The sequence below is a fragment of the Antennarius striatus genome, chromosome 1, assembly GCF_040054535.1.
Source record: "Antennarius striatus isolate MH-2024 chromosome 1, ASM4005453v1, whole genome shotgun sequence".
Taxonomy (NCBI): domain Eukaryota; kingdom Metazoa; phylum Chordata; class Actinopteri; order Lophiiformes; family Antennariidae; genus Antennarius; species Antennarius striatus.
Genome location: NC_090776.1, coordinates 8,169,607 through 8,195,439, shown reverse-complemented (window position 1 = coordinate 8,195,439; position 25,833 = coordinate 8,169,607). Strand labels below are relative to the sequence as shown.

Genomic DNA, 25,833 nt, shown 5'->3' with positions numbered 1-25,833 from the left:
CTCTCTGCCTTTCTGCCTTCTGTCATCTCCTGCTACGGCCCCATTCAGACTGCAGGCATATCATATTTCCTTCCATATCTGATTTTTAGGGATGACTCTTCACACTGTTTTTAGCAAGTGTCCAAATGCAATCTGGCTCTGTTCAGACTGAGCCACATTATTGGCCGATCTGACAGGTTGCGGCAGCAACAACAATGACGACGAACGTGAAGTTTTGTTACCTTGGCGTATTGGTGATATCACTGTCTGGTAGAGCTGGAGAAAATTTCACACACACCAGACATTGTTGATTTCTTCTTCCGTGTTTTAACGCTCTATAATGAACGACGCTCTTCCTTCTGGCGCCCTGCTCTCGCTTCGCGAATATGACGTTGCGGTCCGCCACATCCGATTGGAGTGTTTGGAGCTGTTCAGACTGTACTGTCCCTATCCAACACAAAACTACCTCCCGAAAGTCGTTTCAATCCATCCCGCAAGAATCCGATTGGGACTGTTCAGACTACACAAGAAATATGCGACATCAATCTGGATAGGCTAAAAATCGGATAATGACGACTAGTCTGAACAAGGCCTATATCTGTCGTATCCATTTCTCTCACCCTTGAGGCCAATAGGCTGCCCGCCCCCATTGTGTCTATTACTGCAAACATATTTTCCCTCCAGATCCATCTTCTGCCTTTGCACTGTCATACCTCTTTCCTTCTTTCCCTCTTCTACATGTATCTCTGCCTCTCAGATGGATATGCATTTCTGAGTCAGAATGGGCACTGAGCAGAATATTAAATCTGAAGCAGAGTCAGACATTTTTTCCTCGATAGAATCTGTTTATCTCAGAGTCACAACCATCTCTGGTGCTTCAGGCTGCATTTGTTCACCTCTCTTCATTCCTCGCAGCCGTTTGATTGGGTTGACAACAGCTGCCTGACAATGGGAGAGTGGCAATTACATTGTGCAATGTGTTGTTCCCAACAGTACACCCTGAAGCATATCTTTTTGCAAATCACAGCTTGCACAAAAATACCCTTCCTTTTACCTTTTCATCGTTTCTTGAGACACAAATTTGCTCTACGTGTCATAGTTACTTGTGACATCTGGGGTAATTTATATTAGGTTGTAAAGGGAATCTGTTCAATGACTTCAGAGTTTTAAAGGGAAATTCTGATATTTTTCTTCAATATTATCCTAATGCTAGTCAACATGCAGCGTTGCTCGTATCACAGTTATGGCTCCAGTTCAGAGGTGATTGCTGGTTCAAACACAGTATCAATAGCGTTATTGTAGATAAAAACATTGCTCCTATGGCTTTTTTATTCTTTCATTTCCCTAAAATCTCCCAATAAAGGTGAACAGCCAGATACTATCATGACAATAAAATGAGTCGGTGGAAGGGGCTGTGGAATTTTTTTTGTGTTTACATTTATGGAGTTATTTTTTGTAATCCTTTCCCCTGACCATACTGAACCCCACACAATGATTTTTGGGATATTTTGCCAGTGCATAGTTCATTGTCACACGTTGAAGACAATGTAGGGGTATAAAATAGATCTTTAATTATATATATTTTTTTTATTATTTTTTTTTAATATCCCAAACTGCCAGGCTTGATGCTTGTGCTGTGGTTAGTGGAAATGTGAGGGAATGAAAGGAAGCTTTGATAGGCTGCCTGTGTGTTGCAATTCTTCATTGATATTCTGAACACAAGATATGAGGTGCAGAGGTTCTTCTAACCTCTGTTGACGTGACTGCTCCAGGTCTCACCCTGGTCTGTTCAGGCAGTGGTTTACAACACCACTGAAACCTCAGTTAACAATTATGTTTATGTATATGTGTGTAAAGTCTGCTCCTCTTACACTTTCACTGTAATTCTTCTTAATTGGTCCAACTTTTTTTTCCTCTTGTGTTCAGCTCAGCTGTTTCAGAATAGCAAAGAAGTGCAGTAGAGCGGCATAGCACCACACTTTGGTGGTTGTGTTGAATTGCAGATAGAGGAAAGCGGTGCAGATGGCTTGATAGGTGTATTTCCTACACTAGTACAATATTATATAGGGTGATATTATGCTATTTGATTATAGGACAATGGAAGATATTAAGATTTTATATTTATAGGGAAATAGTATGATTTCGTGCTTGGTCAGACACATTAAAAAAAAAAAAATCACACATAAACACAATAGTACAAACACTTTGCCCTTCTCTGCCTAACAGACCAAGGGTGACTTGCAGTCAGTTTGTCCTAGCACAAATAGCTGAGACACTGTCCATTTGTTATGTCTGTACATCTTTGAACCAGTACATTTTGACAGCAGGAGACACTTGGAAGCTCTCATCTAAAAACACCTAAGAAATGCTTTGGTTGTGTTTGTCTTGCTGCTAGTTCAGCGTACATTTTAGATATAGCTGAGGTAGGATGCTGTTACCTTTTTCTCTGCTTATTAACTATTTGGTAGAAAGACTGTGTAACTGCAGCAAACTTCTATTTAATTATCTGTCTTCACATCTGTGTAATTGTACAAAAATCTTCCCTTATTAGTGCAAAAGACCTCAAATGGATATTGTGTTTCATACTTGCGGTAAGTAGAGTGCTGAATCGGTCCTAAAAATCAAAACCAACTATTTGAGGGAATTTTGGTTTTTGTTTTGACAGATATCCCAGACGTGCAATTAAACATACAAGAGTATTTTTAAGATACAAGATTACCAATTAAAGTTTTCATTTCATTTTGAGACTGTGGGACGAGGTTTAGACAAGAGACATGACTTCTGACTTGGTATGACTGCAATATATCTGCTGTGGAGTGCTGGATGAGATGGAGTCACAGTGTTTGAATAGACGATGCGTTTTACATACCTGGTATGAGTAATTCAGCATTATGATTCCTAATTATGAGGCTGATTCTTCAAATCAATTGGATATTGTTAAGTCAGCTGCAAATCAGTTTAAGTCAATTCATAGAGGGATATATCCTTGATTTGAAAGTAAGCTGGGGCTGAGGAAATACGTTGGGAATTTCAGTCTACATAATCTCTTGATGGGGGGTATGAAACAACACTTATGGTTTCTCAAAAGAACTGACGCAGACAGGGTTAGATGTTATTACTAGTGCTGTCAGGTGATTTAAAAAATAATCTTATTACAGGATTTGTAATTAATGTAATTAATCACATTTTAATCTCATTCCTGTTAAAGGTCCCCAAAAAATAATTTGAATTTTAGGACATTACAAAATTGTAGTGCATGACTAATCAATAGAATACACCAAGAAGGGACAATTTGAAATCCACATTTTTATTGGTTAAGTGTGCTTTATAAATGAAATTCAAAAGAAAAAAGGCAGACCAATTAGGCCAGGTGCATTTCTCAAAAATGCAATACAAATACAGTTAAATAAAATGAATAAAATTCAGAAATACAATAAAGCTGAGTCTCAAATAGGCACATAAGCAGACTCTCAATCAAAATGAATACTAAACCTGACTCAATGCAGCAATTCAAAATGAATAGTATAACATGCCTCTAAATAAGGCAACATCAATAGCGAGATGCCAACAAACCGATGGTTCTTAACCTTGTTGGAGGTGCCGAGCCCTGCCGGTTTCATATGCTCACTCACTGAACCCTTCTTCAGTTAAAAAATAAATAAATTTCAAATTTAAGACATAAGTATATGTTTTACTGGTGTATTTAATGAATTGTGCATTAATGTCACCTTTTTCAAAGAATAAAAAAACCAAGGCAGTGTATGACCTCACATGAAATTACCTACCTGCAAATCAGTGTCACTCTGATGTCATTTTCACAACAAAGTCTGTTTCTGTTGTTTTCCACGCAGCTTAAGGACGTGCTCCTTCATTTTTGCCAGTACGAGACTAGCGTTGCTCAATTTGACATTGCAAATTATGCAGGACACTGACTCCAATCACGTTCCGTTATACAGTACATGTAAATTCACACGTTGCACATATTCGTCCGACCGCTTTCTTTTTTTGCTCAACATAGTTACTATGAATTAAAATATTAAGACTGCAATCAGATGACGTACCATCATGACAGGCATAAACCGACTACTGGGTGTGCAAAATCCCATGTACCACAGGTAGGCTAATCGATGTAACCTGATCACCTGCAGCCAGTGATGGCTGAGGGGGGCGTGTCATCACAAATTGACACGATGTGTCAAAGGTGCACAGTGATTCATGTGTGTTCGGCAAAAACACCTGAGTCGCCTTGCCTCGCTCTCCTGTGTCGCGTCCATCTCTGTTGTCAGTCACACTGCTTCTGACTACTGTACGGGTCCCTTAATGGGCCAAATTTAAAATGCTTGCGCATTGACTTGCCACTTACGATTAATTGCGTTAATTTTTATAGCGCGTTAATTTCCAGCGTAATTAATTAAAGCGTTAAACTGACAGCCCTAGTTATTATGTTTACTTATTGTCTTTATAGAACTTATAATGATCTCATTTGTCTTTATTTAACTTTATATTATCTATCTATCTATTTATAGGTCAGTGGTTGCTTGGTGGGTTCCAACTTGGTTTTGGAGCCAGAGGGTCTCCTTTTCAGGTCCCAGCCCAGACAAAAAACTGGTGGCTGAAGAGGGGCCAGTGTAAACCTAGGCCCTACCAAGGTGCCCTTGAGCCAGACACACACCTCTCCCCCAACTGCTACAGACGGGCAGACTATGGCGGTGCCCTCACCCTATGCATGTTACGGGGCCCCTATATATGCACTTATATGAATTGTTAAGGGGGCCCCTGTAATTGGGTGAAAATACATTTTTGTTGTGTGTGTATGTACTACCCGCTGCATGACATAATGGCTATGACATAAAGTTTTTAAAAGTTTTTTATTCATCCCAAACTCGGAAATTAAGATGATTTTTAGTGATGTTTAATATGCCAAGCAGCTCATCAGACAGCTTGTTGTCCTTTATTTATTCTACTGAGGGCTCAGACAGGTCTCAGTTCTTATGGTTGTTGGCATCTCAGTACATCAGTATTACCAGCCATGGTGCCCAAGGGTGTGCTGGGGACCACTAAGTGATCAGCTGGTGGCAGAGCAGGCACCTGTCATTATTACCACATCTCATAACTTTATGGAGAGTTAATAACAGAAGGTGGTCCTGCCATATGGTGGTAATTTCATGTTATGAGCTGCAACAGAAGTCTCTTAGTAGGACACCCAGATGATGGACTCACAATTTCTATCTTATGGAATGCTACTATTCTGCGTGCCATTTCAAATCAAATGGTTTATTTTTAATCTCGATGCCATTATAGGCAGATGATTGAAAAGAGAAAAGCTGGCAATGAGCTCATGTGTGTTTATGAATATGAATGTTGTGTTTACTGACAAGGTGTCTATTAATGTATCCTAATAACTATGTCTGCTTGTCTTTCTGCAGGCATACCGTTTCCTTGCCGTCAATAACAAACTAGGGTTGAGTGGGCGTCCAGAGAGGCCAGTGGGCTGCATTGGAACCTGCAAGGTTTATGAATTTGCAAACACACCTACACACATTTACATAATGATATATGCACAAAAATATATATGTTGCCCTGGTGCACAGGTTGTGGGTGACCACTAACACACTTCCCATTTATTGATCTGCATGTTTCTCTGACACATGGATTGCAGAACCAAAACATGTTCAGTATAAGGGGAGTTTTTCCCCTCAGTGCAACAAGATGCATCAATAAATGCTGCAGAATGGATTCAGCTTATGCTCAAGACTTATTCCATAAACTGCTGTTAGGTCCATGTGTTCATGTGCAATGCTGTGCCTATGTGTCTCGCTGATGTTTGCTGTTACTCACAAATGAAGGTCATAGCACGACCAAAAACGTTGAACTATAGCAGCTTTGTCAAACAAAGGCATTGCCAAACAAATGAATCACGGCTCCCGATGCGTTGCTAAGACAATATTATAATGGAACATTTATGGGGAGAAAGGCAGACTGCCAGAGGGCATTATCATCATCAGTTTGTCTCTATGGGTGTGTGTTTGTGCCTCTGTGACAATCTGTGTGTGTGAAAATGAGATTGGAACCATTTATGTGTATGGACTGCATGCATGTTTATCAGGAGTGGTTGTGTAGCTCCTGCGTGTCCCCTCTATTTTTTACGATTGATGGGTTGTTTTACAGACTGCCCACAATAATGTATGTGGGGCTATTTCTGAGCCATTTGTCTTATCCAATATTGTGTGCCTCTGTGCGCGTTTGTCCCTGCAGATTTATCGCATCCTAGGCAAGACGGTGGTGTGCTACCCAATAGTGTTTGATCTGAGTGACTTTTACCTGTCCCAAGATGTTATGCTGTTGATCGATGACATTAAGGTAAGTCAGACAGATACTTTCGTATCCTGGCAATGTTATCACTCTACAACTAAACACGTTGTATGTGCACATAGAGCCAACAAAATCTTTGAGACCTGATATGTATTTTAAGATTGGAAAGCAGCTGCTCTGATTAGATTGTATATTCATTTTAAATGAACCCAGCTCTTGCTGTAGCCTAGAAGCTAACACACTGGTTTATCCCAATCTTGGATGATCTATGTGTTCTATGATTGATTTTAGAGCAAACATGAAGCTTGACATGATGGGTTGCATTGTGAAATACCAAAAGTATGAGTGCTGTACAAAACTTCTTCTAGCTAATCGTGACCTTGTGTTGTCAAGTAAAAATTTCAATAGTCGTGTCTCTTGCTGCCTGTTTAAACTGCAGTTTTTTTAATTAACACATCTTGTGCATTTTTGGTTAATTCAATAAGGATATACATTTGGAAAGAGACCAAACATACTTTGAGAATAGGCGTCTATCCCCAGATTTACACTAACAATTTCAACATTGAAGAAATTCATGAAAGGCTTTTACTTTCCTGAAACAAACATTTTGCCGAGCCCTCATGGCCTGACGTTCTACCTGTGATTGCCTTATTCTGATTTCCTGTAAAGACTTGTTGTAGTTATGCGATGTATGGGCCAGTCTACTGGAAAACCCAGACTAATGCTGATGTGGACAATAGACTTCAGTGTAGCACAGGTATTAAGATACACAAAGAGAAAATGAAATAAAACAGGCAGAATTGAAACTGCTGACATCAGGATACAGCTGAGAGGTCATCGGTTCATCACAGGCCTGGTGCCCTCATGTCACACCTGTCAGCTTTTAGAGCTAACTGTTGCATGGTTTTGGACAGAGTCAGAATTTCTTTGATCACGTGATGCAGTTTGTGGTTTGAGCCTTGACGTTGTGTGTGTCTGTGTTTGTGTGTGTTTGCAGAACGCGCTGCAATTCATTAAACAGTACTGGAAGATGCAGGGACGTCCTCTCTTTCTGGTTCTCATCCGCGAGGATAACATCAAGTAATATACACACTCAGTGATGGCTTTTTTATGTTCTTTTCTGTCTTCTTGTCACCTGATGGCTTTCTCGCATCATTCCTCCATATCTCTCCATTAATCTCACTCTGTCTCTCTCTGTCCAATAATACCCACATTCACAATACAAATCCAACATTTTAAAATTCTTCTGTACCTCTCTTCTCATTTGTGTATACTCTTCCGTGTAGCATGAGGGTTTGACTGTATTTAATTACTGATTGTATGGTAATGGTTCCCGTTTGAGTCACTACAGCTTAGCTAGTAGGGTTATTACAATAGCTGGTCCAGGAAGCATATATTTATTGTGATACTTTCACTTTCACTGTGGAATGTCTACATGTCTGTCATGGTGTAGCACTCAGTGGCATTTTTTGCTGTTAATTGGGTTGATGTTCTGCATACAAATGCCACAAAGATCAAAAAAGCTGGGCTGAAATGCACAAATGTATTAAATGAAGCTCTGATGATTCCAGTAATGTGTCATTGTACTGATATTATTGAATTCATTCTCTTTGGAATGTAATGAATTCTCACTGTAGGGAGAAAAGTCTACAAAGCAAAATAAAAGTTTTATATCTCTCACCAGAGGGAGTCGTTTCAACCCAGTGTTGGACATGCTGGCTTCGTTCAAGAAAGGCAACATCGGAGGTGTAAAAGTTCATGTCGACAGGCTGCAGGTTTGTGGATCCAGTCAAGTCTTGTATTGATCTTGTTATTTCCATTTGGCTATTCTTATTTTCTCAATAGCAATTGCTTGAACATTAACTGTATTTTTTTTTTTTTGTAATTATAGTTTATGTAGGGAGGATGCAAGTATTAAAATATACTTTCTGCACCTTCATATGTGTTTGTCTTGAGATTTGAATGCATCAAATTTTACACATAGCTTAACCATTACGACTAGTTCCTTTTTAAATTCAGGTTTCCCTACAAGAATCATTTGAAGTGATTTTTTTCCATGGAAGAAAGGGCCATCTTTTCCAGAAAATGAATCCAAAACAATACACACTAGGGTATAGGAATGGAGGCTGTGTTCTACGCTATGGTTAAACATGTTAAAAACATTGAATATAATCATAAAAGCTGAACATCCAACATGAAATATGGAGATGTATGTCTATAAAATGACATCTCAGCAGGAATTGCCTCGTTGACACAAAGTAGTCTTTGCTTTTTTCTTGTATTTCCATCAAAGGAAGCATAGTTTCTCTGTTTCATACACTGTCTTTTCAATTCAGTAGTTGTTCAGCTGCTGAAAACATCTGCTTAGGTGGCACAGATGTCCCAGGAAAGCCCTGAAATTTTAGAAACTCTGGAAATCCGCTCTACCTTGTCACACTTCCAAAACATACAAATTGTTGACTACATTAGTGTTGCAATTACCGCTGGTCAATATTTGATTGCATTTTATAAAGAGGATTTCCCCTGTTATCAAAGGACACAAATATTAATGTTCCTAAAATGCACAGTGGCTTTTAGCCGCTCGGAAAGGGGTTTCCAAGAACTTTATTTGTAATCCCTCTTTATTTTAGTGGTGGTTTGACTTTGACCAGTCAGACTCAGTTGGGGAGGTGAACTGCTTTTGTCTATCTGGGAAAAATAAAAATTGACATGAGCATTTTTCAAAAAGAAGATGGAGACTGTTGATTTGAAGACCTTTTGTTGTTTAATAAATACAAGGAAATGACTGCAGCAGAAACTACAAATCACAAAAACTACAAATTACATCTACATATTGGTCTTTGACAATGTGCTAATCAAAAATGAGTATAGGGACAGCTGAATGAACAATCATTGTTAACATATATCAATGGATTAATCTGCTTTATTGGATGCATTTAAGCATTAACCATGGCAAATGTCTCAGATGCTGAAGCAGCTTAATTCTATTTACCAATAAATCACAATTGAAAACAAGGGACCACAAAAAATTAAAGGAAAATTCATTGTTTCCTAAAATTTACATTTATGTTTGCTGTATTAAGTATTAGTTTATAGCTTCATTTAGCTTCACCAACATTTTGATATTTAATATTGGTTGAAGACAAAGAGATTAATCACCCCACTGTGAAGTTCCCCTCAATAAATACCCGCTATCTTTTTTACGTCCCACTTCCCCGCGTCCCAGTGTTCGTGTGTTCGCTAGTCCGTCCGTCCATCCGTCCGTCCGTATGTCCACCAAATATCTTCGCAACCCTTGCAGGTAGAAAGATGAGAGAAAAAGCACTACTTGAGTGGCACTTGTGCCACCTTTTTTGAAACATGTTCTTCTTTTCCTTTCGGCTTTTCCCTTCAGGGTCGCCACAGCGAATCAATTGCCCTCATCCAACCCTGTCTTCTGCATCCTCATCTCTCACACCAAATACCTTCATGTCCTCTTTCACTATATCCATAAACCTCCTCTTTGGTCTTCCTCTAGGCCTCCTGTCTGGCAGTTCAAAACTCAGCATCCTTCTACCAATATATTCACTGTCTCTCCTCTGGACATGTCCAAACCATCTCAGTCTGGCCTCTCTGACTTTATCTCCAAAACCTCTAACATGTGACCAAACAACACCACTGGTCTCACCACAGTTCTGTACACCTTTCCTTTCATTCATGCTGAAACTAGTATCATACATCACACCTGACATTTTTCTCCAGCCATTCTATCCTGCATGTGCATACTTCTTCACTTCTTTTCCACACTCTCCATTGCTCTGGACTGTTGACCCTAAGTGTCCTCCACCTTCTCTCGGCTTGCACTAGGAGCTAGTATGACTAAGCCACTGTGGCTCAGTGTGAAAGAATTGAGCAAGCCACAAAAAGCCACACTCTGTCCAAGACAGTGGCGCACGGGCGGACGACCAATGCTCGTTGCGGAGGGGCGGGGGGTCAAGGTCAAGGTCAAGGCATACCTTGACCTTGACAAAACTAGGTCAAGGTCAAATTTCAACTTTTGTACACTAAGTAACCGGATATGATAGAAAGACGAGGGAGAAGGCCAGTGTGAGTAAGACCATACACTGCACAGCAAAAATTAACACCCAGGCAGGAGTGTCTTGTGATGAGTTGGCAACAGTTGGCTAAGGAGGTAGAGGCGGAAATTGGAGTGACTGTATCACGTGACCCAATATGCCATACAGTGCAGTGGAATGGCATGCATGGATGTCGTCCCCGAAGGAAGCCTCTCCTAAAGCCAAGTCACAAAAAGGCCCGCCTAGAGTTTGCCAGGGCCCATGCTGAAAAGGATGAAGGCTACTGGGACTCTATACTCTGGAGTGATGAGACCAAAATCAATCTTTTTGGAACTGATGGCTTCAAAACAGTCTGGCGTCACAAGGGTGAGGAGTACAAGGAAAAGTGCATGGTGCCCACTGTGAAACATGGAGGGGGTAGGGTTCTTATGTGGGGTTGCATGAGTGCTGCGGGTGTTGGAGAACTGCATTTCATTGATGGCATTTGGAATCTCAAATGTACTGCACTACACTGGAGGCTAGGATGCTTCCATCACTTCAGGGCGTTGGTCATCGTGCCAGTTTTCAATATGACAATGACCCAAAACACACATCCAAGGCAACTGCTGACTTACTGAAGAAGAACAGGGTAAGAGTGATTCCATGACCAAGTATGTCAACTGATCTGAACCCTATAGAGCATCTTTGGGGAATACTGAAGAGGCAGGTTGAGCATCACTCTCCATCCAACATCCAGGCTCTAAAAGAGGTCATCCCTGAAGAATGGAGAAAGATTGATGTGGCCAAATGTTGTCAACTTGTGCGCTCTATGCCAAGGAGACTTGGGGCTGTCATTGCAAGTAATGGAGGCCATACAAAGTCCTAAATGTATTGGATGTAGTTGTGTTTGTTGTGGGGTGTACTCATTTCTGCACCACACTAATTTTACTAAAACGGAACAAAAAACAACTTAAGTTGTATTATTAACCTTAGTTTTAAGTTTAAAAGCTCAACAGATCCTGTGATTAACTTAGTCTGTGAACATTTTGGAAATACATTTTTGTGTTCCTTGTCATATCGTATGAAATGTTACTTTTCAAAGAGGGTGTACTCATTATTGCTGTGCACTGTAGATCTAATTACTGGCTTTGATTTACCCTGACCTACTTGCGTAGGTCAGGGTAAAATTTTGAATCCAGGGGTGTTGCGGGATGTTGCAGTCTCTGACTGCCTTGTATTTTGTGTTTACTTACGATTTACAAAACATGCTAATTTCACTGGTTTGGGGTTTTCTAAATAGCATGAAAATAAAGATGGAGAATTTTAGATGGTCACTAATATAAGTCAGGGTTGTCTGTGTGTTTGTATAGGGTTACTGTTACACATTTGAATATCATTATATTCTGTTTCTTAATTGTGCACAGAATTGTATTCCTGAATTATAAATAGGTTACTGCTAATGCTCTTCCTCTTATAGCTGTTAAAGACAAACCTGCTGTGCAGCATAAAGGTTGCATGCTGCCTTAAAAACTCCCACACTTTGTAAATAAGCAACAATTCACTCCCGCAAAGATCGTCATCAGGCATTTGTTGAATTAACGTTACGAAGTAAAAAAAGGACTAAACAGATAAACACATTCATCAACATACAGACACAAACACATTCCCTGCTATTTGTCCACTTTGAAAGAAGACTCTCAATCATACAGAACACAATCTCCAGACTGATGAATGTGTGCAGATGTTTCATTTGATTTGTGCCTCTTACAGCCTGTAAATTGCATTTCTGAGTGTATATAATGTAATTCAAGTGTGTGTTTCAATATTTATTTTAATGCTTGTTGAAATTCAATTTAACATATCTTTCCAAAATATTTTTGTTGTAAACAGATGTTCATCTATTTTTTTCCTTGATTTTTCCTGTCCATGCCTTTTATATTGACATGTAAAATATTTGTGCGTGTGCATGCGTGAGTGTGCGTGTGCCTTTCTTCTTATTGCATCCCGCTTCAAAGCGGTGATGTATTGTAATTGTCAGTGTTTGTGTGTCCATCAAATATCTTCACAACCATTGCAGATAGAAAGATGAAACAAAAAGCACATTAGTCGGGCGGCAAAGGGGATGACAGTAGACATTAGAGCACTGGCATTCATCTTTGAACTATGCAAGTAGGTCAGTGTAAACTTTTTAATTCAGGAGTGTTGCGGTATGTCGCGACAACCCTGAATTATGTCGGTATGTCGTGACTGCATTGGTTCTTGTTATCACTTGGAAGATTTATTTTTGGCTCATTCTCATCACTATTAACAGGTTAGCGGTTTTCAGTACAAACTCTTTTGCACCAGACCGTTTTCCTCTGCAGCTGTTGGAGAGAAAATCAAGATATAATCACAGATGATTTAAAAAGATTAAAAACCAACTGTTGCCTTATAAATGTGTGTGTTATCATTTATTTTTATTTTTATTTTTATTTTTTATCTAACCCATGTTTAACTAGGAAGCCTCTTAAGATCAACTCTCATTTTCAAGAGAGACCTTGGCAAGTTAGTTCAAGGTTACCAATGATAGATGCCAGCAGATAGATGGATATTTTATTAATCCCGGAGGAAATAGCACACACTTGTACCTGGTGCATAATTTCTAAGCAAAGCTTTCAATTATTTCATACACCTAAACTCATCCAGCTGTGGAGAGTTTTGAACACTGATGCATGAACAAGGTGCAAAACACACATCTACATGTAAATTTGAATCAGTTTTTCTTCCATTACATTAAACCGTCTCTTGTGACAATAATAAAATCAATCCTCTTTTACAGTTTCTTCACTGTCATCTGACAAAATACCTAAGTATATCCAAACCATCCATATATCCACCCATGTTCTTGTAGATGAGACAATTGCAGTCATGTCTACATCCGCTTGTCCACACTGGGTCACAGGACTGCTGGAGCCTACCCCAGCTGGCTACTGGGAAAAGCAGGATACACCTCAGACAAGATGACAGCTCATCAATCTGACATGAAATATGTCTATTTCGATTACAATGTATACGTGTACACACACACACACACACACACACACACACACACACACACACACACACACACACACACACACACACACACACACACACACACACACACACACACAGAGTATCCTAAAATGTCCATTGGCATATCACTGTTTAAAGTGTATGAGAAATCCATTCCATTCAATTAGAATGTCATTCAGTGTTTTGGTATAATAATTATATCTTGATGATGTCTCAATCATGAACTGAACTTTATTTACATGCCCCAAGATGAGAAAAATCACTCAGTGTAGATTTCAACAAAATGAAACCATTATGCCTCTCCAAGGAACCATCACCTTATTGTGGTGGAGAGGTTTGCGTGCCCTAAGGATCCTGGGAGCTATGTTGTCAGGAGTCTTGTACTCCTGGTAGGGTCACTCAAGGTGAAGGGCCAGACAAAGAATGGTTCCAGAACATCCCATGAAAAACGGAAAAGGGAAAATGTGACCCTGCCCGGAGGAAGCCCGGGGCCCACGTCTGGAGCCAGGCCTGGACAGAGGGCCAGTCAGCGACCGCCTGGTGGCCGGGTCTGCCACGGGGCCCGGCCGGGCTCAGCCTCAAAAGGCAACGTGAACTCTTCCACCCCTGTGGACCCACCACCCGCAGGGCAGACCGATGAGGTCGGGTGCGCTGCCACATGGGTGGCAGTGACAACAGGGGGTCACGACGGACCACACCCGGGCGGCAGAAGCTGGCTTTGGGGACTTGGAATGTCACCTCACTGGCGGGGAAGGAGCCGGAGCTTGTGTTGGATCTGGTGGGGCTTACCTCCACGCATAGCTTGGGTTCTGGATCCAAACTCCTGGATAGGGGTTGGACCTTGTTCTACTCCGGAGTTGCGTCAGGCGTGAGGCGCAGGGTGGGTGTCGGGATACTCACAAGCCCCCGGCTGAGCACCGTTGTGTTGGAGTTTACCCCGGTGGATGAGAGGGTCACTTCCCTACGCCTTAAGGCTGTGGGAGGGAAAACTCTGACTGTTATTTGTGCGTACGCACCAACTATTAGTTCAGAGTATTCGGCCTTCTTGGGGTCCCTAAATGGGGTCCTTTATGGGATCCCTGCAGGGGACTCCATTGTTCTTCTGGGGGACTTCAATGTACATGTCGGCAATGATGGAGACACTTGGAGGGACGTGATTGGGAGGAATGGCCTTCCCTGATCTAAACCCGAGCCGTGTTATGTTGTTGGACTTCTGTGCTAGTCACGGATTGTTTATAACTAACACCATGTTCGAACACAAGGATGTTCATAAGTGTACCTGGTACCAGAGCACTCTTGGTCGGAGGCTAATGATTGATCTTGTGATCGTATCATCTGACCTTCGACCATGTGTTTTGGACACTCAGGTGAAGAGAGGGGCAGAGCTGTCAAATAATCACCACCTGGTGGTGAGTTGGGTCCGTTGGCGGAGGAAACCTTTGGATAGACCTGGTAAGCCCAAATGAGTAGTGCGGGTGAACTGAGAACGTCTGGAGGAGGACTCGGTCCGCGAGGCCTTCAACTCCCACCTCCGAAGGAGCTTCTCGTGCATCCCTGTGGAGGCTGGGGGCATTGAACCTGAATGGTTCAATGGGTGTGTGACAACTGCAGGGGAATCACACTCCTCAGCTTCCCTGGCAAAGTTTACTCCAAGGTGCTGGAAAGGAGGGTCCGGCCGATTGTCGAACATCAGATTGAGGAGGAACAATGTGGGTTCCGTCCTGGTCATGGAACAACAGACCAGCTCTTTACTCTCGCAGGGATCCTAAAGGGGGCTTGGGAGTATGCCCATCCAGTCTACATGTGTTTTGTAGACTTGGAGAAGGCGTACGATTGGGTCCCCAGGGATATATTGTGGGAGGTAGTGCGGGAGTATGGGGTGAGGGGGCCTCTCCTCACGGCCATCCAATCCCTGTACGTCCAAAGTGAGAGCTGCATTTGGGTTCTCAGCAGTAAGTCGGACTTGTTCCGAGTAGCTGTTGGTCTTCGCCAGGGCTGCGCTTTATCATCAATTCTGTTCGTGATTTTCATGGAAAGGATATCGAGGCATAGTCGTGGTGAGGAGGGGTTACGGTTTGGTGGCCTGAGGATTGCATCGCTGCTTTTTGTAGATGATGTGGTCCTGTTTGCGTCATCGGCGTGTGACCTGCAGTACTCTGCGGCCGAGTGTGAAGCGGCGGGGATGGGGATTAGCACCTCCAAATCTGAGGCCATGGTCCTCAGCAGGAAACCAGTGGACTGCCTTCTCTGAGTGGGGGATGAGTTCCTTCCACAAGTGAAGGAGTTTAAGTATCTTGGGGTCCTGTTCACGAGTGAGGGAACAATGGAGCGTGAGATTGGACGGAGAATTGGGGCAGCAGGAGCGGTATTGCATTCGCTTTACTGCACTGTTGTCACAAAGAGGGAGCTAAGCCGAGAGGCAAAGCTCTCCATCTATCGTGCAATCTTCGTTCCGACCCTTACCTATGGTCATTAGCGATGAGTCAAGACCCAAAGAACGAGATTTCGGATACAAGCGGCTAAAATGGGCTTTCTCAGGTGGATAGCTGGTGTCTTCCTTAGATATAAGTTGAGAAACACTACTGTCAAGAGGTGCTCAGAGTAGAGCTGCTGCTCCTTCGCGTGGAAAGGAGTCAGTTGAAATGGTTTGGGAATCTGGTGCTGATGCCTCTGGGGCGCCTCCCTAGGGAGGTGTTTGTGACACGTCCAGCTGGGAGGAGACCTCGGGGCAGACCCAGGACCAGGTGGAGAAATTACATCTCAACACTGGCCTTGGAACGCCTTGGGATCCCCCAGTCAGAGCTGGTGTATGTGGCCAGGAAAAGGGAAGTTTGGGGCTTCCTGTTGAAGCTGCTGCCCCTGCGACCCGAATCAGGATAAGTGGTGGAAGATGGATGGATGGATGGATGGATGGATAAAACCATTATGCTCAGTGCAGTGACTCAAGAAAATAGTCCATTTGGTGCATTTTAAGGTTGCTTAAACTTCCTTTATTTTATTTTGCTGGATCCCTTGTTAATATCTTGCCTGAAGACACTACCACAGCATTGGGCATGGCAATGGTCAGAGCCGAATTAATTTACAATGGAAAATAAATTTAATTATAATTTTCAGTTCTCTTTGCAGACTGTACTGGTTGAGGATATTAATTAAATTTAGTCCCTGTGATGGTAACAGAAAAAACTGATTTATTTTCACAGTAAAAACAAGTATTTTGTCAACATTAGAACAGGTCTTCCAATCTCCCAGTGCATTTGTGGTGTTCAGATTTCCTCATATCATTGTTTCTTCCCATCACCTGTTTTCTATTCATATCACACCTAACTCTTAGAGCTTTGAAACAATTCTGCTCTTCATCATCTCATTGTTATGGGAAGCAGGATTGCTTCTCTCCTACACCTCATATTTTTGTTTTAGAGTTGACTTCAGTGGGAATGACTAATATAACATTTAGGCCACAGGATCAAATGCTTTTGAAGTGCACTCTTGACTCCCAACAATGGCAGGATTTTAAAATGCTCCAGCATTTGCTTTCACTGTTTTAAAACCTGTCTTGTTTTTGCTCCTGCAGGCATTTGTAAAAGTTAAAACAGTTAACTGAATCCATAATTTGCTTCTTTATGTGTTATTGAGTTACTGAGTGCAGCTTCATGAAGACCTGTGATCCCAACTGTGTCTTGAAATATGATTTCCACATACATGTCTTCACACACATACTTATTGCCTGATTATTATTATTAATACAGAACCTGTTGTGTAGACATATACAAGCAAACCTTGGTTTTTGAACATCGAACAAATCGGAATTCGACCAAAAAATTAGGAATTTTTTTGGTCTTGAAAGTCAAACAAAATTTCGAAGTCGAACGCGAAACGCCTTTTTGGGGCGACCGTGGCTCAGTGGTAGAGCAGGTCGTCCAATGATTTGAGATCGGCAGTTCGATTCCCGCTCCCACCGAGTCATTTGTCGTTGTGTCCTTGGGCAAGACACTTTACCCTCCTTGCCTCCAGTGGTGTGTGAATGTGTGTGATTGTTCTGGTGGTGGTTGGAGGGGCCGTAGGCGCAGAATGGCAGCCACATCTCCGTCAGTCTTCCCCAGGGCAGCTGTGCCTACACACTCAGTGTACCTTCCAGTATGAATGAGGAGTGAATGAATAATGGCTCCAATGTAAAGCGTCTTTGAGTGTCCAGAAAAGCGCTATATAAATCTAATCTATTATTATTATTATTATTATTATTATTATTATTATTATTATTATTATTATTATTATTATTATTATTTCTTGCTGTTAAGCGCGAGAAAAGGTGAGAACAGTTGAGAAAAGTTGAGAAGACATGACGGTAATATGTTTACTTTAGTTTACTGTATTCAATCATTTTTCACTTAATTTGTGTTCCATTGCCTATGGTACGAGTTACGGTACCGTAACCGTCTGTCCAAAAGACGACGGTAACTCGTACCTTGGGCTAACTTGATTACGTCGGGGGTTTTTTTCTTTGTGTTTGCTTCTTTCTTTTACATTTCTTTGATATGTTTCATTACTATTCAATTTGATATATAAAGGACATTATAAAATAACATATGTTGATAAAAGGTAGTTTTCTAGCATCTTGGAACGGATTAAGACCATTTACATTATTTGTAATGGGAAAAATGTATTTGGAATTCGAACAAATTAGTATTCGAACAGCCCTCCGGAAAAAATTGTGGTCGGAAACCAAGGTTTGCTTGTAGATTGACAGAGCACATGTATTCCTTCTCTAAGACCCTGATATCTGGAGCTGTGGTGGAACAGTTGGACTTCTTGCGTGTCAACGAGGCAGAGTAAGAGCTTCCTGCAGTCTTTGTGTCTTTTTTCATTTGTTAGATTTCTTTACTTGTGTCCAGTATCTTGTCTGTTTGTTTGAATTTTTTCTACTGTGAAACAACAAAATGTCGAAAGGAATATTCTAACATTAATTTGTTAAGTTTCATGTAAAATGTTTCATACAACAGGATTCCAGAGTTTAAGAGCTTTGAGGAGCTTGAGCTACCAAAACACTCGAAGGTGAAGAGACAGACAAGCACTCCAGGTGCCTCAGATCTGGAGCAGCAGCCAGAGATCAGTGTGGAGGAGTGGCTGCACAAGCCCACCGATGAAATCATCCAGAAGTTTCATGTGAGTTGAGATTAAAGATAAGATTACCCTTTGTCCCACAGTGGGGAAATTTGTGCGATTGTGGTAGCGGGGGTGTGTGTGTGTGTCATACATACATACTTAAATAATACATACATATTAACATATGTAGCATATGAAATATACATATTCACATATGATAAGCATATTAACATATACTATCAACAATTTACATTAGCACTACAGACTACAAACTACTGATTACATTGGTCATCATCCGGCTTTCGAATATGATATTCTCCGAGTGGTCTACTGGGAGGATTGCTGGTTGTATAACCTGAAGGCCGTGGGCAGGAAGTACCTGCGATAGCGTTCCTTCACGCATCTCGGGTGAAGCAACCTATCGCTGAAGGAGCTCTCCAGTGATTGTAGTGTTCCCTGCAGGGGGTGGGAGTGGTTCTTCATCATTGATGACAGGTTGGCTGTCATCCTCCTCTCCACCACCACCTCCACTGAGTCAAGGGAGCATCCTAGGGCAGAGCCTTCCTGATCAGCCTGTCCAGTCTTTTCCCATCGGCCGCAGTGATGCTGCTCCCCAAGCAGATCACCCCATGAAAAATAGCTGAGGCTACAACTGTGTCATAGAAGGTCTTCAGGAGTGGCCCCTACACTCCAAAAGACCTCAGCCTACTGAGCAGATAGTCTGCTCTGACCCTTTTTATACAGAAAATTAGTGTTCGTACTCCAGTCCAGTTTATTGTTCAAGTGCACACCCAGATACTTGTACGAGGATACCACCTCAATATCCGTTCCCTGGATATTCACCGGTGTAACTGGGCAGAGTGCTTCCCTGTGGAAATCGACCACCAGCTCCTTGGTTGATCTGGAGGCGGTTCTGCTGTCACCAGTCCACAAAGTCCTGGGTCAGTTCTCTGTTCTCTCTGTCATCCATATCAGTGATGAGGCTGACATTTGCAGAGTCGTCAGAGAACTTCTGCAGGTGAAAAGTGAGGAGTTGTAGGGGAAGTCTGCAGTGTAGAGGGTGAATAGGAACAGAGCCAGAACCGTTCCCTGTGGTTCCCCCCCGCAGATATAAAATATGAGACAAAAAAAAAGATTATTAGGGCAGCAAAGAGGATGAAAATGAGATGATGACCTTGAGCTTGAGAAAGCTAGGTTAAGGTCAAATTTCAACTTTTGTACTCTCAGGAACTGGATAAGATAGAAAGACCGGGGGTGGGGAGGCCGGTGTAAGACCCTAGATCCTTCTCTTGTATGATTAGTCTTCTTTGTATTTCACATATGTTAGACACAATAAGGCTGCAGTCAAATTTTTAAACAAAGGCAATTATTTTCTAAAGTCGAGAAACTTTTGGAAAACAATTTTTTTGTAACAATAGTTTCATTATGTCTTGTTTAGTGGGTAACATTTGCTGTGTATACAGTCTGCAATGACTTCAGTTTTAATGCGTAACCCAGCTCATCTTCCTATCTGTGTGTGTCATTGTCAGGATTGTGACTGCTTGGCCAGTCAAGCTCAGCTTGCAAGTATTGTGCTTAGGAGGGAAGGTTCAGACTACCTCGCCAGAGATGGTAAGCACACACTGTCACTAGTACTTGAACACCAAAGATTTTCTGAGTCTCCTCTCTAAGTAGAAGAAAATTTTATATAAGACATCTGACCATTATCACACTATTCATCCCTTTTATGACTGTAATTTATGTTACTGCACACATTAATCCTTTGATCAAGCCCAGGTTTGTTTCTGTATTGTGCTCTAATGTGCAGTAAACTGAAGCCCTTTGGAAGATATGACTTCATGATGTTTGTTCCTGATGTGTGAACCAAACCATTTTGTAATTCCAGAGAGCATGATGGATGAACTGGAGAGAATCTACCGAAGAGCTGGCAGCAGAAAGCTTTGGTCTCTTATTTTCTCTCTATCTCTCTCTCTCTCTCTCTTTCTCTCTCTCTCTCACACACACACACACACACACACACACACACACACACACACACACACACACACACACACACACACACACACACACACACACACACACACACACACACTCTCTCTCTCTCTCTCTCACACACAAACAAAGAGTGCATACACTGCTTCTTACCTGTCTTTCTTTTGTTGAATGACCTTAAATTGTTCTCAGTTGTGACTTTTTGTCAAATCAGGAAAAGATAACTAACAGTAAAATCTAAAGATACATTGAGGAGCACTGATTCTCCTACAGTGTAGTATATTTTTTTTATGTTGGACAGGGACCTTGTTCGTCTATATCACTCGGAATAATTATTCCTTTGTAAAATTTGGTCATAATTCAAGTTGGAATTCAAATAGAAATATTGAATTTTGTAATGGGAAAAAAAAGTCCATCCTAAGCTTATAACTCATAGAATCCATACTTTCAAACAAGTACCAAACAAGTTTCAAAAACTTCTCTCATGTTAACACTCTAAAATAACTATTATTCAATCTGACTAAACTGTAGGCTGGCAGTGCGCCAAGTTGCTGTCATTATCAAGAAGTTTGCCAGCTCTATAGCTCCTCACATCACCACTATTCTGGTGCATGGGAAACAGGTAAAGATCAGGCATAGATGGACTAAAGAATCTGCATGTTTACCCTTAATTAGTTGGCTAGCTAGCTTCTTCGCCTGAGAGCTGTGTGAGGTTCAGCCAATCCTACTTTGTGATTCCTCATAACTATGGCAGCAATAGGATTTCTTGGACAGATTGAAGACTTTTTGACAGTTACAATTGTAAGTCTAATTTTTTAAAATCATTATTTCCACTGTTTCATTTCATAAAGTCTGAAGCTACATGTGTAGCCTGCATTTAATGGAAAGAAAGATTTGACAATTCATAAAATATATGTAGCTGGTAAGTAAACATTGGACAGTTTTCTTCATAATGGAAAGCAACAGACTGTGCTCAACATTATTCAATAATACCACCTGCTGTCAAATATCTCTTAAGTATTATGGTTAATATATCATAGTATTTAACTGACCAGTAGTCATCCTGCTATCAGGTGGTGTCATTCAGTAGCAAGCTAGTAGCTTAGTATCCTGCAAAAAATGTTTACCATCTAAAGCTACTTTCTGTTAAACCACCACTTGTGGCCTAATATGATGGCACTCACACAGTTAAACCTTTGGCCAAGCTTTCAGCATCTTGCCGTAGGAGCTTGTTGTCAATGTTTGCCTTCTCTCCATTGACCATCCCAGTGGCTGGACCATTGTTTCTGCTGTTAAGTTCCACTGAAGCACCACTCAATATGATATGGCTGGCAGTAAACTCCAAATTAAACAGAATTAGGCTACTAGATATTGTGCCATTAGGCTCCTTCAGGACACACCACTTGCACATTCACTGGAAACAATTAAAGCAGTCGATAGTAAGGGCTCAAAAATAGACACCAAATTTAAAAAAGAAACATACACTTCAGAGGTTAGTATCCAATATACAGTGGCCAGCAAAGGTTTTGATACACCTCGAACTTTTCCACATTATGTCACATGACCACAAGCAATTATATATTATTGGACCAACACATTGTGGCACACAATAGCGAAGTACAAAGAAAAATATACATGATTTACCACAATCTTTACATTTCTGGATGATGGATTGAACATCATCCAGAAATGAGATGCAGCTTGGGAAATCTTTGGTATTTGGTAAAGATTTTTAAAGCAGTGACAGTGGTACCTCTACTTACGAATGTCTCTACATACAAAATTTTCTACTTACAAAACGCCACAGCAGGAAAACATTGCCTCTACTTACGAAAAAAATTTCAAGTTACGAAAGGTAAAAATACAGTATGGGCTGCTATTCGCAGCTCCCAACGGTTCCTGAACGCAACATTCTTACAGCTGCTCTGCTATTGGCTATTACCTAGCATCCTGGCATCCCATTGGCTAAGAGGGACCTCTGTATGTAGCTAGATGGGTGTCTATGCAGTGATCTCGTCATTCCGCCCTCGACCCACGACGTGTTCTGATAGTTTTACGTAAATATATTAACTTTTAGAGTATTAGCTATGGACCCAAAGAAAGTGATGGAGAAAAGAGGAAAAGAAAAGAAGAAGAGAAGTTTTTTTGTCCGTACAAACAAAGCAAGAGATAATAGAAAAGCATGAAAAAGGGATGGGTTTGGTTGATCTTGCCAAAGAATATGGCCGTAATGCATCTACAATCGCCACGTTATTAAAACAGAAGGAAGTTTAAGGAATCTAAGGCATTGCGTGGTTGGTTCGAGAAGTTTAAAAGGAGGACCGGAATTCACGTTGTTGTTCGGCATCGTGAGGCAAGAGCGCATGAACCAAAGAGGGCAAAAAACAATGAGGACAGCAATTAAAAGGTAAATGACCATTTTTATTCTTTATTCTTTGTTTTTTACATTATGCACAACTCTCATTTATTGTGTAATAATGTAATTGCTACATGTATTCGTTACATATTTTGATGCATTTTTATTCTTTATAAAACATTTGTGTCTGAATTTTGGGTGTCTTGGAACGGATTAGAGCATTTGCATGGAAAAAGCGTCTCTACTTATGAAATTTTCTACTTACGAAATTTTCTTCCAGAACCAATAAATTTCGTAAGTAGAGGTACCACTGTATTTCAAAATAATATAGAATGGCAAAAGCTAGGGAACATGAGGACACATGGAATATGATGGAAATGTCCTATTGTGGGGATCCAGAATGGTCAGACCACCGAAACTATGTAAGCATAGCCTACAAACAAAGGTGAAAAGAATCCAATAGCAAAGGTAGAAACATAAACAGGAATTTAAAAAAAACCCAACATGATAAAAGCAAAATAAACTAAAAATGAAACAAGACAGAACACCAATGTCACAAAAAATACAAATATTTTTGGATCAATCCAAAGCTGTATAAATCAATCCACTGGACTTTAAGAAAGTAGGTGAAACATCTTCAAGAAAGTTTCTGAAAATGCAGTGGATTGATTTAAACAGCTTTGGATAACCATGACCTGGATAACTGACATTTTTGGATAAAAACTACAAGCATCTCGTTTTACTCAGGTCCCTTGGATTATACAGTTGATTCTTTTTAAGACTGTCGGACAGTTAAGACTTGACTGACTTCAGATTACATTCACCTACAGTAAGATTTAGTATTTAATTATATTTTGCATTAGCAGAAAGCACATTCCTCACACTGATCATGACTGTGAAGAGAGGACACAGTGAGACCAAGATTAGGTTAGGTGTCTTTTGAAATACCCCATCTTCTGTACGTAGCTTCTTCAAAGCAAGGATATTGTTATGAGCCCTTATCCTAGATTGTATCAGAGAGATCAAACATAATGAAGACAAAACATAATTGAAAAAAAGAACACATTTATTCAATCACAGAAGGAACAAACCTAAACCCTAAAGAGCCTAAAAAATCTAGCTATTACATACTTTTTGGGTAGGAGGCAGACAAAATGAGTGATGGACCAGGCAAGAGGGGTGGTGTGCTTCAGCATTGATGGCTTTTATTTTCTCAAAGCTGCTGAAATTCAGTTTGTTTGTGGTATACTGCTGGCCTGATCCATGAAGAGATATACCAAATATTCAGGGGCATCACAATTCCTCACTTGTGTTTTTGTTGCCTTCATTAGTAGTCACTGTGCTTAGTGTTCATGGTTTGTGTAGCCTAAAACGGCAACTTTTATTTTATACTGTTTTATTAATTATTGGGATTTTAACATAGAGAAATTTGATTGTGCCACAGAGTGAAAAATAAAAAGCCTGAGGGTTAATTTCTAACTTACTTGGAAATAGCAAAAATGCTCAGTTCAATTTACTTTCTCATTTACTTAACATGGGCTGGGAAGTGAAGCTTGAAATAGGATCCCCAACAAGGCATCAGTGGATTGACACCACATCACGCTTAAATATTAAGGCTTTGGGCTCAAGATCTGCCCTTGTATTTCAACATGTTTAAGTACCAAATAAAACTGCACAGACATTGGATGAGAGTCACTCTCAGCATAAATAAGAGGAGGTCATATTTCAGGTGATTGTACTCATTAGGCCATTCATGAAATTATTTTGCTGGTTGACTGCTTCATCTCCGTGTTGTCTGCATAAAATTTGCTGTGGGCTACCATGTCAAGATAGCAACTGCTTATGTGTACTGCTTTGTCCTCATAGGATTCCTACCAGCAAAAGGAGGCAGTTTGAAGGCTGTGGTAACTGTAGTGAATAATGAATTGAGCAGAGTGAACATTAAAATGTTTTCTGAAAAGCTGACCATCTATTTGGGCTTTTGACATCAAAATTCATAAATTGAGACTAACACAGCACAGCATCCAACATTTTCTTTCAAGCTCAAAATTCTTAGTGAAGTATTCAAAAATGTTCAGACTTAGATTTTCATGATTCATATTAATACTTGGTTGGTTTTTAAATTCAAACGCTTTGAAATGGAAACAACAGTCAACAACGCCCAACAGTAACAAAAGTGACAAAGTTTCACTTTTTATCCTGTTGCATTTGTATTTGTTTTATTTCTAATAATGCTGACACGTACACTCAACTGTGGCCTCAGCCCACAGTTACCCAAGTAATTTTAGTAAACTGTTTGTTTAATCTGATAACAAGTCAACGTTTTTCCCAACAAAAGGAACAGTAAAGTAACTGTCACTCATTACTTTTCATGATGTAAGGAATGTTTTTGTGTTTTTTTTGCCCACTAGGTCTGTTGTTCGTCTTGCTGCCCGTCTCTTAACTAAGCTAGTGGACAGCCTTGCCCCAAGTATTACTAGTGTTTTAGTGCATGGCAAGCAGGTAAGTGGACACAAAGGTAGCAAGGCCTGGTTAGCTTAGCGTGACTATTCCCCTTTGCACAAACTATCTTGGGTTGTGCTTGGGAAAATGGCATGTCAGGAAAATAATTTTAATGTTCACTAAAGAAATATTGTTGACACTTTGTAAGCTCTTCATGCTGTCATCCTATGGGAATTATGTTTTGGCTACACGCTCATATTCCTCGTAACACCTCACGTCCATTGTGTGAATCTAAGCTGCCAGTGTGACCAGTGCTAAATCACAGTTTGCCTAGTGCCCACATGCCCAGATACACTCCTTGTGCCAGTTGATATGTTATGATCCATGGATTTCTCTGATACCTCTCCCTCACAACGAAAAGTTTCAGCGCATCATTTCCTGTCCTGTTATTCACAGATTAGCTTCCTCTTGAGAATGTCAGTTATACCACTTCATTTTTACCCATGTGAACATTTCATTATGCTGAAGTAGCTCAAGGTATGAATCTGCATATAGATTACTTAC

At 40.7% G+C, this 25,833-nt stretch overlaps 1 protein-coding gene across 3 annotated transcripts in view; it reads left to right on the top strand.

Moving 5' to 3' along the window:
* phkb (phosphorylase kinase, beta) overlaps nt 1-25,833 on the top strand; it is a 157,925-nt gene that overhangs the window by 125,260 nt on the left and 6,832 nt on the right. For 2 of the 3 annotated variants that reach the window (XM_068323001.1, XM_068322984.1), the window contains 9 exons: nt 5,406-5,489; nt 6,235-6,339; nt 7,289-7,371; nt 7,976-8,066; nt 18,147-18,205; nt 18,377-18,539; nt 20,009-20,090; nt 20,365-20,422; nt 25,239-25,329. In XM_068323001.1, coding sequence (XP_068179102.1) covers nt 5,406-5,489; nt 6,235-6,339; nt 7,289-7,371; nt 7,976-8,066; nt 18,147-18,205; nt 18,377-18,539; nt 20,009-20,090; nt 20,365-20,422; nt 25,239-25,329 — 816 coding nt within the window. Of the gene's footprint in view, nt 1-5,405; nt 5,490-6,234; nt 6,340-7,288; nt 7,372-7,975; nt 8,067-18,146; nt 18,206-18,376; nt 18,540-20,008; nt 20,091-20,364; nt 20,423-21,002; nt 21,094-25,238; nt 25,330-25,833 lie in introns of all 3 variants that reach the window. The other variant, XM_068322994.1, reaches the window with a different exon arrangement.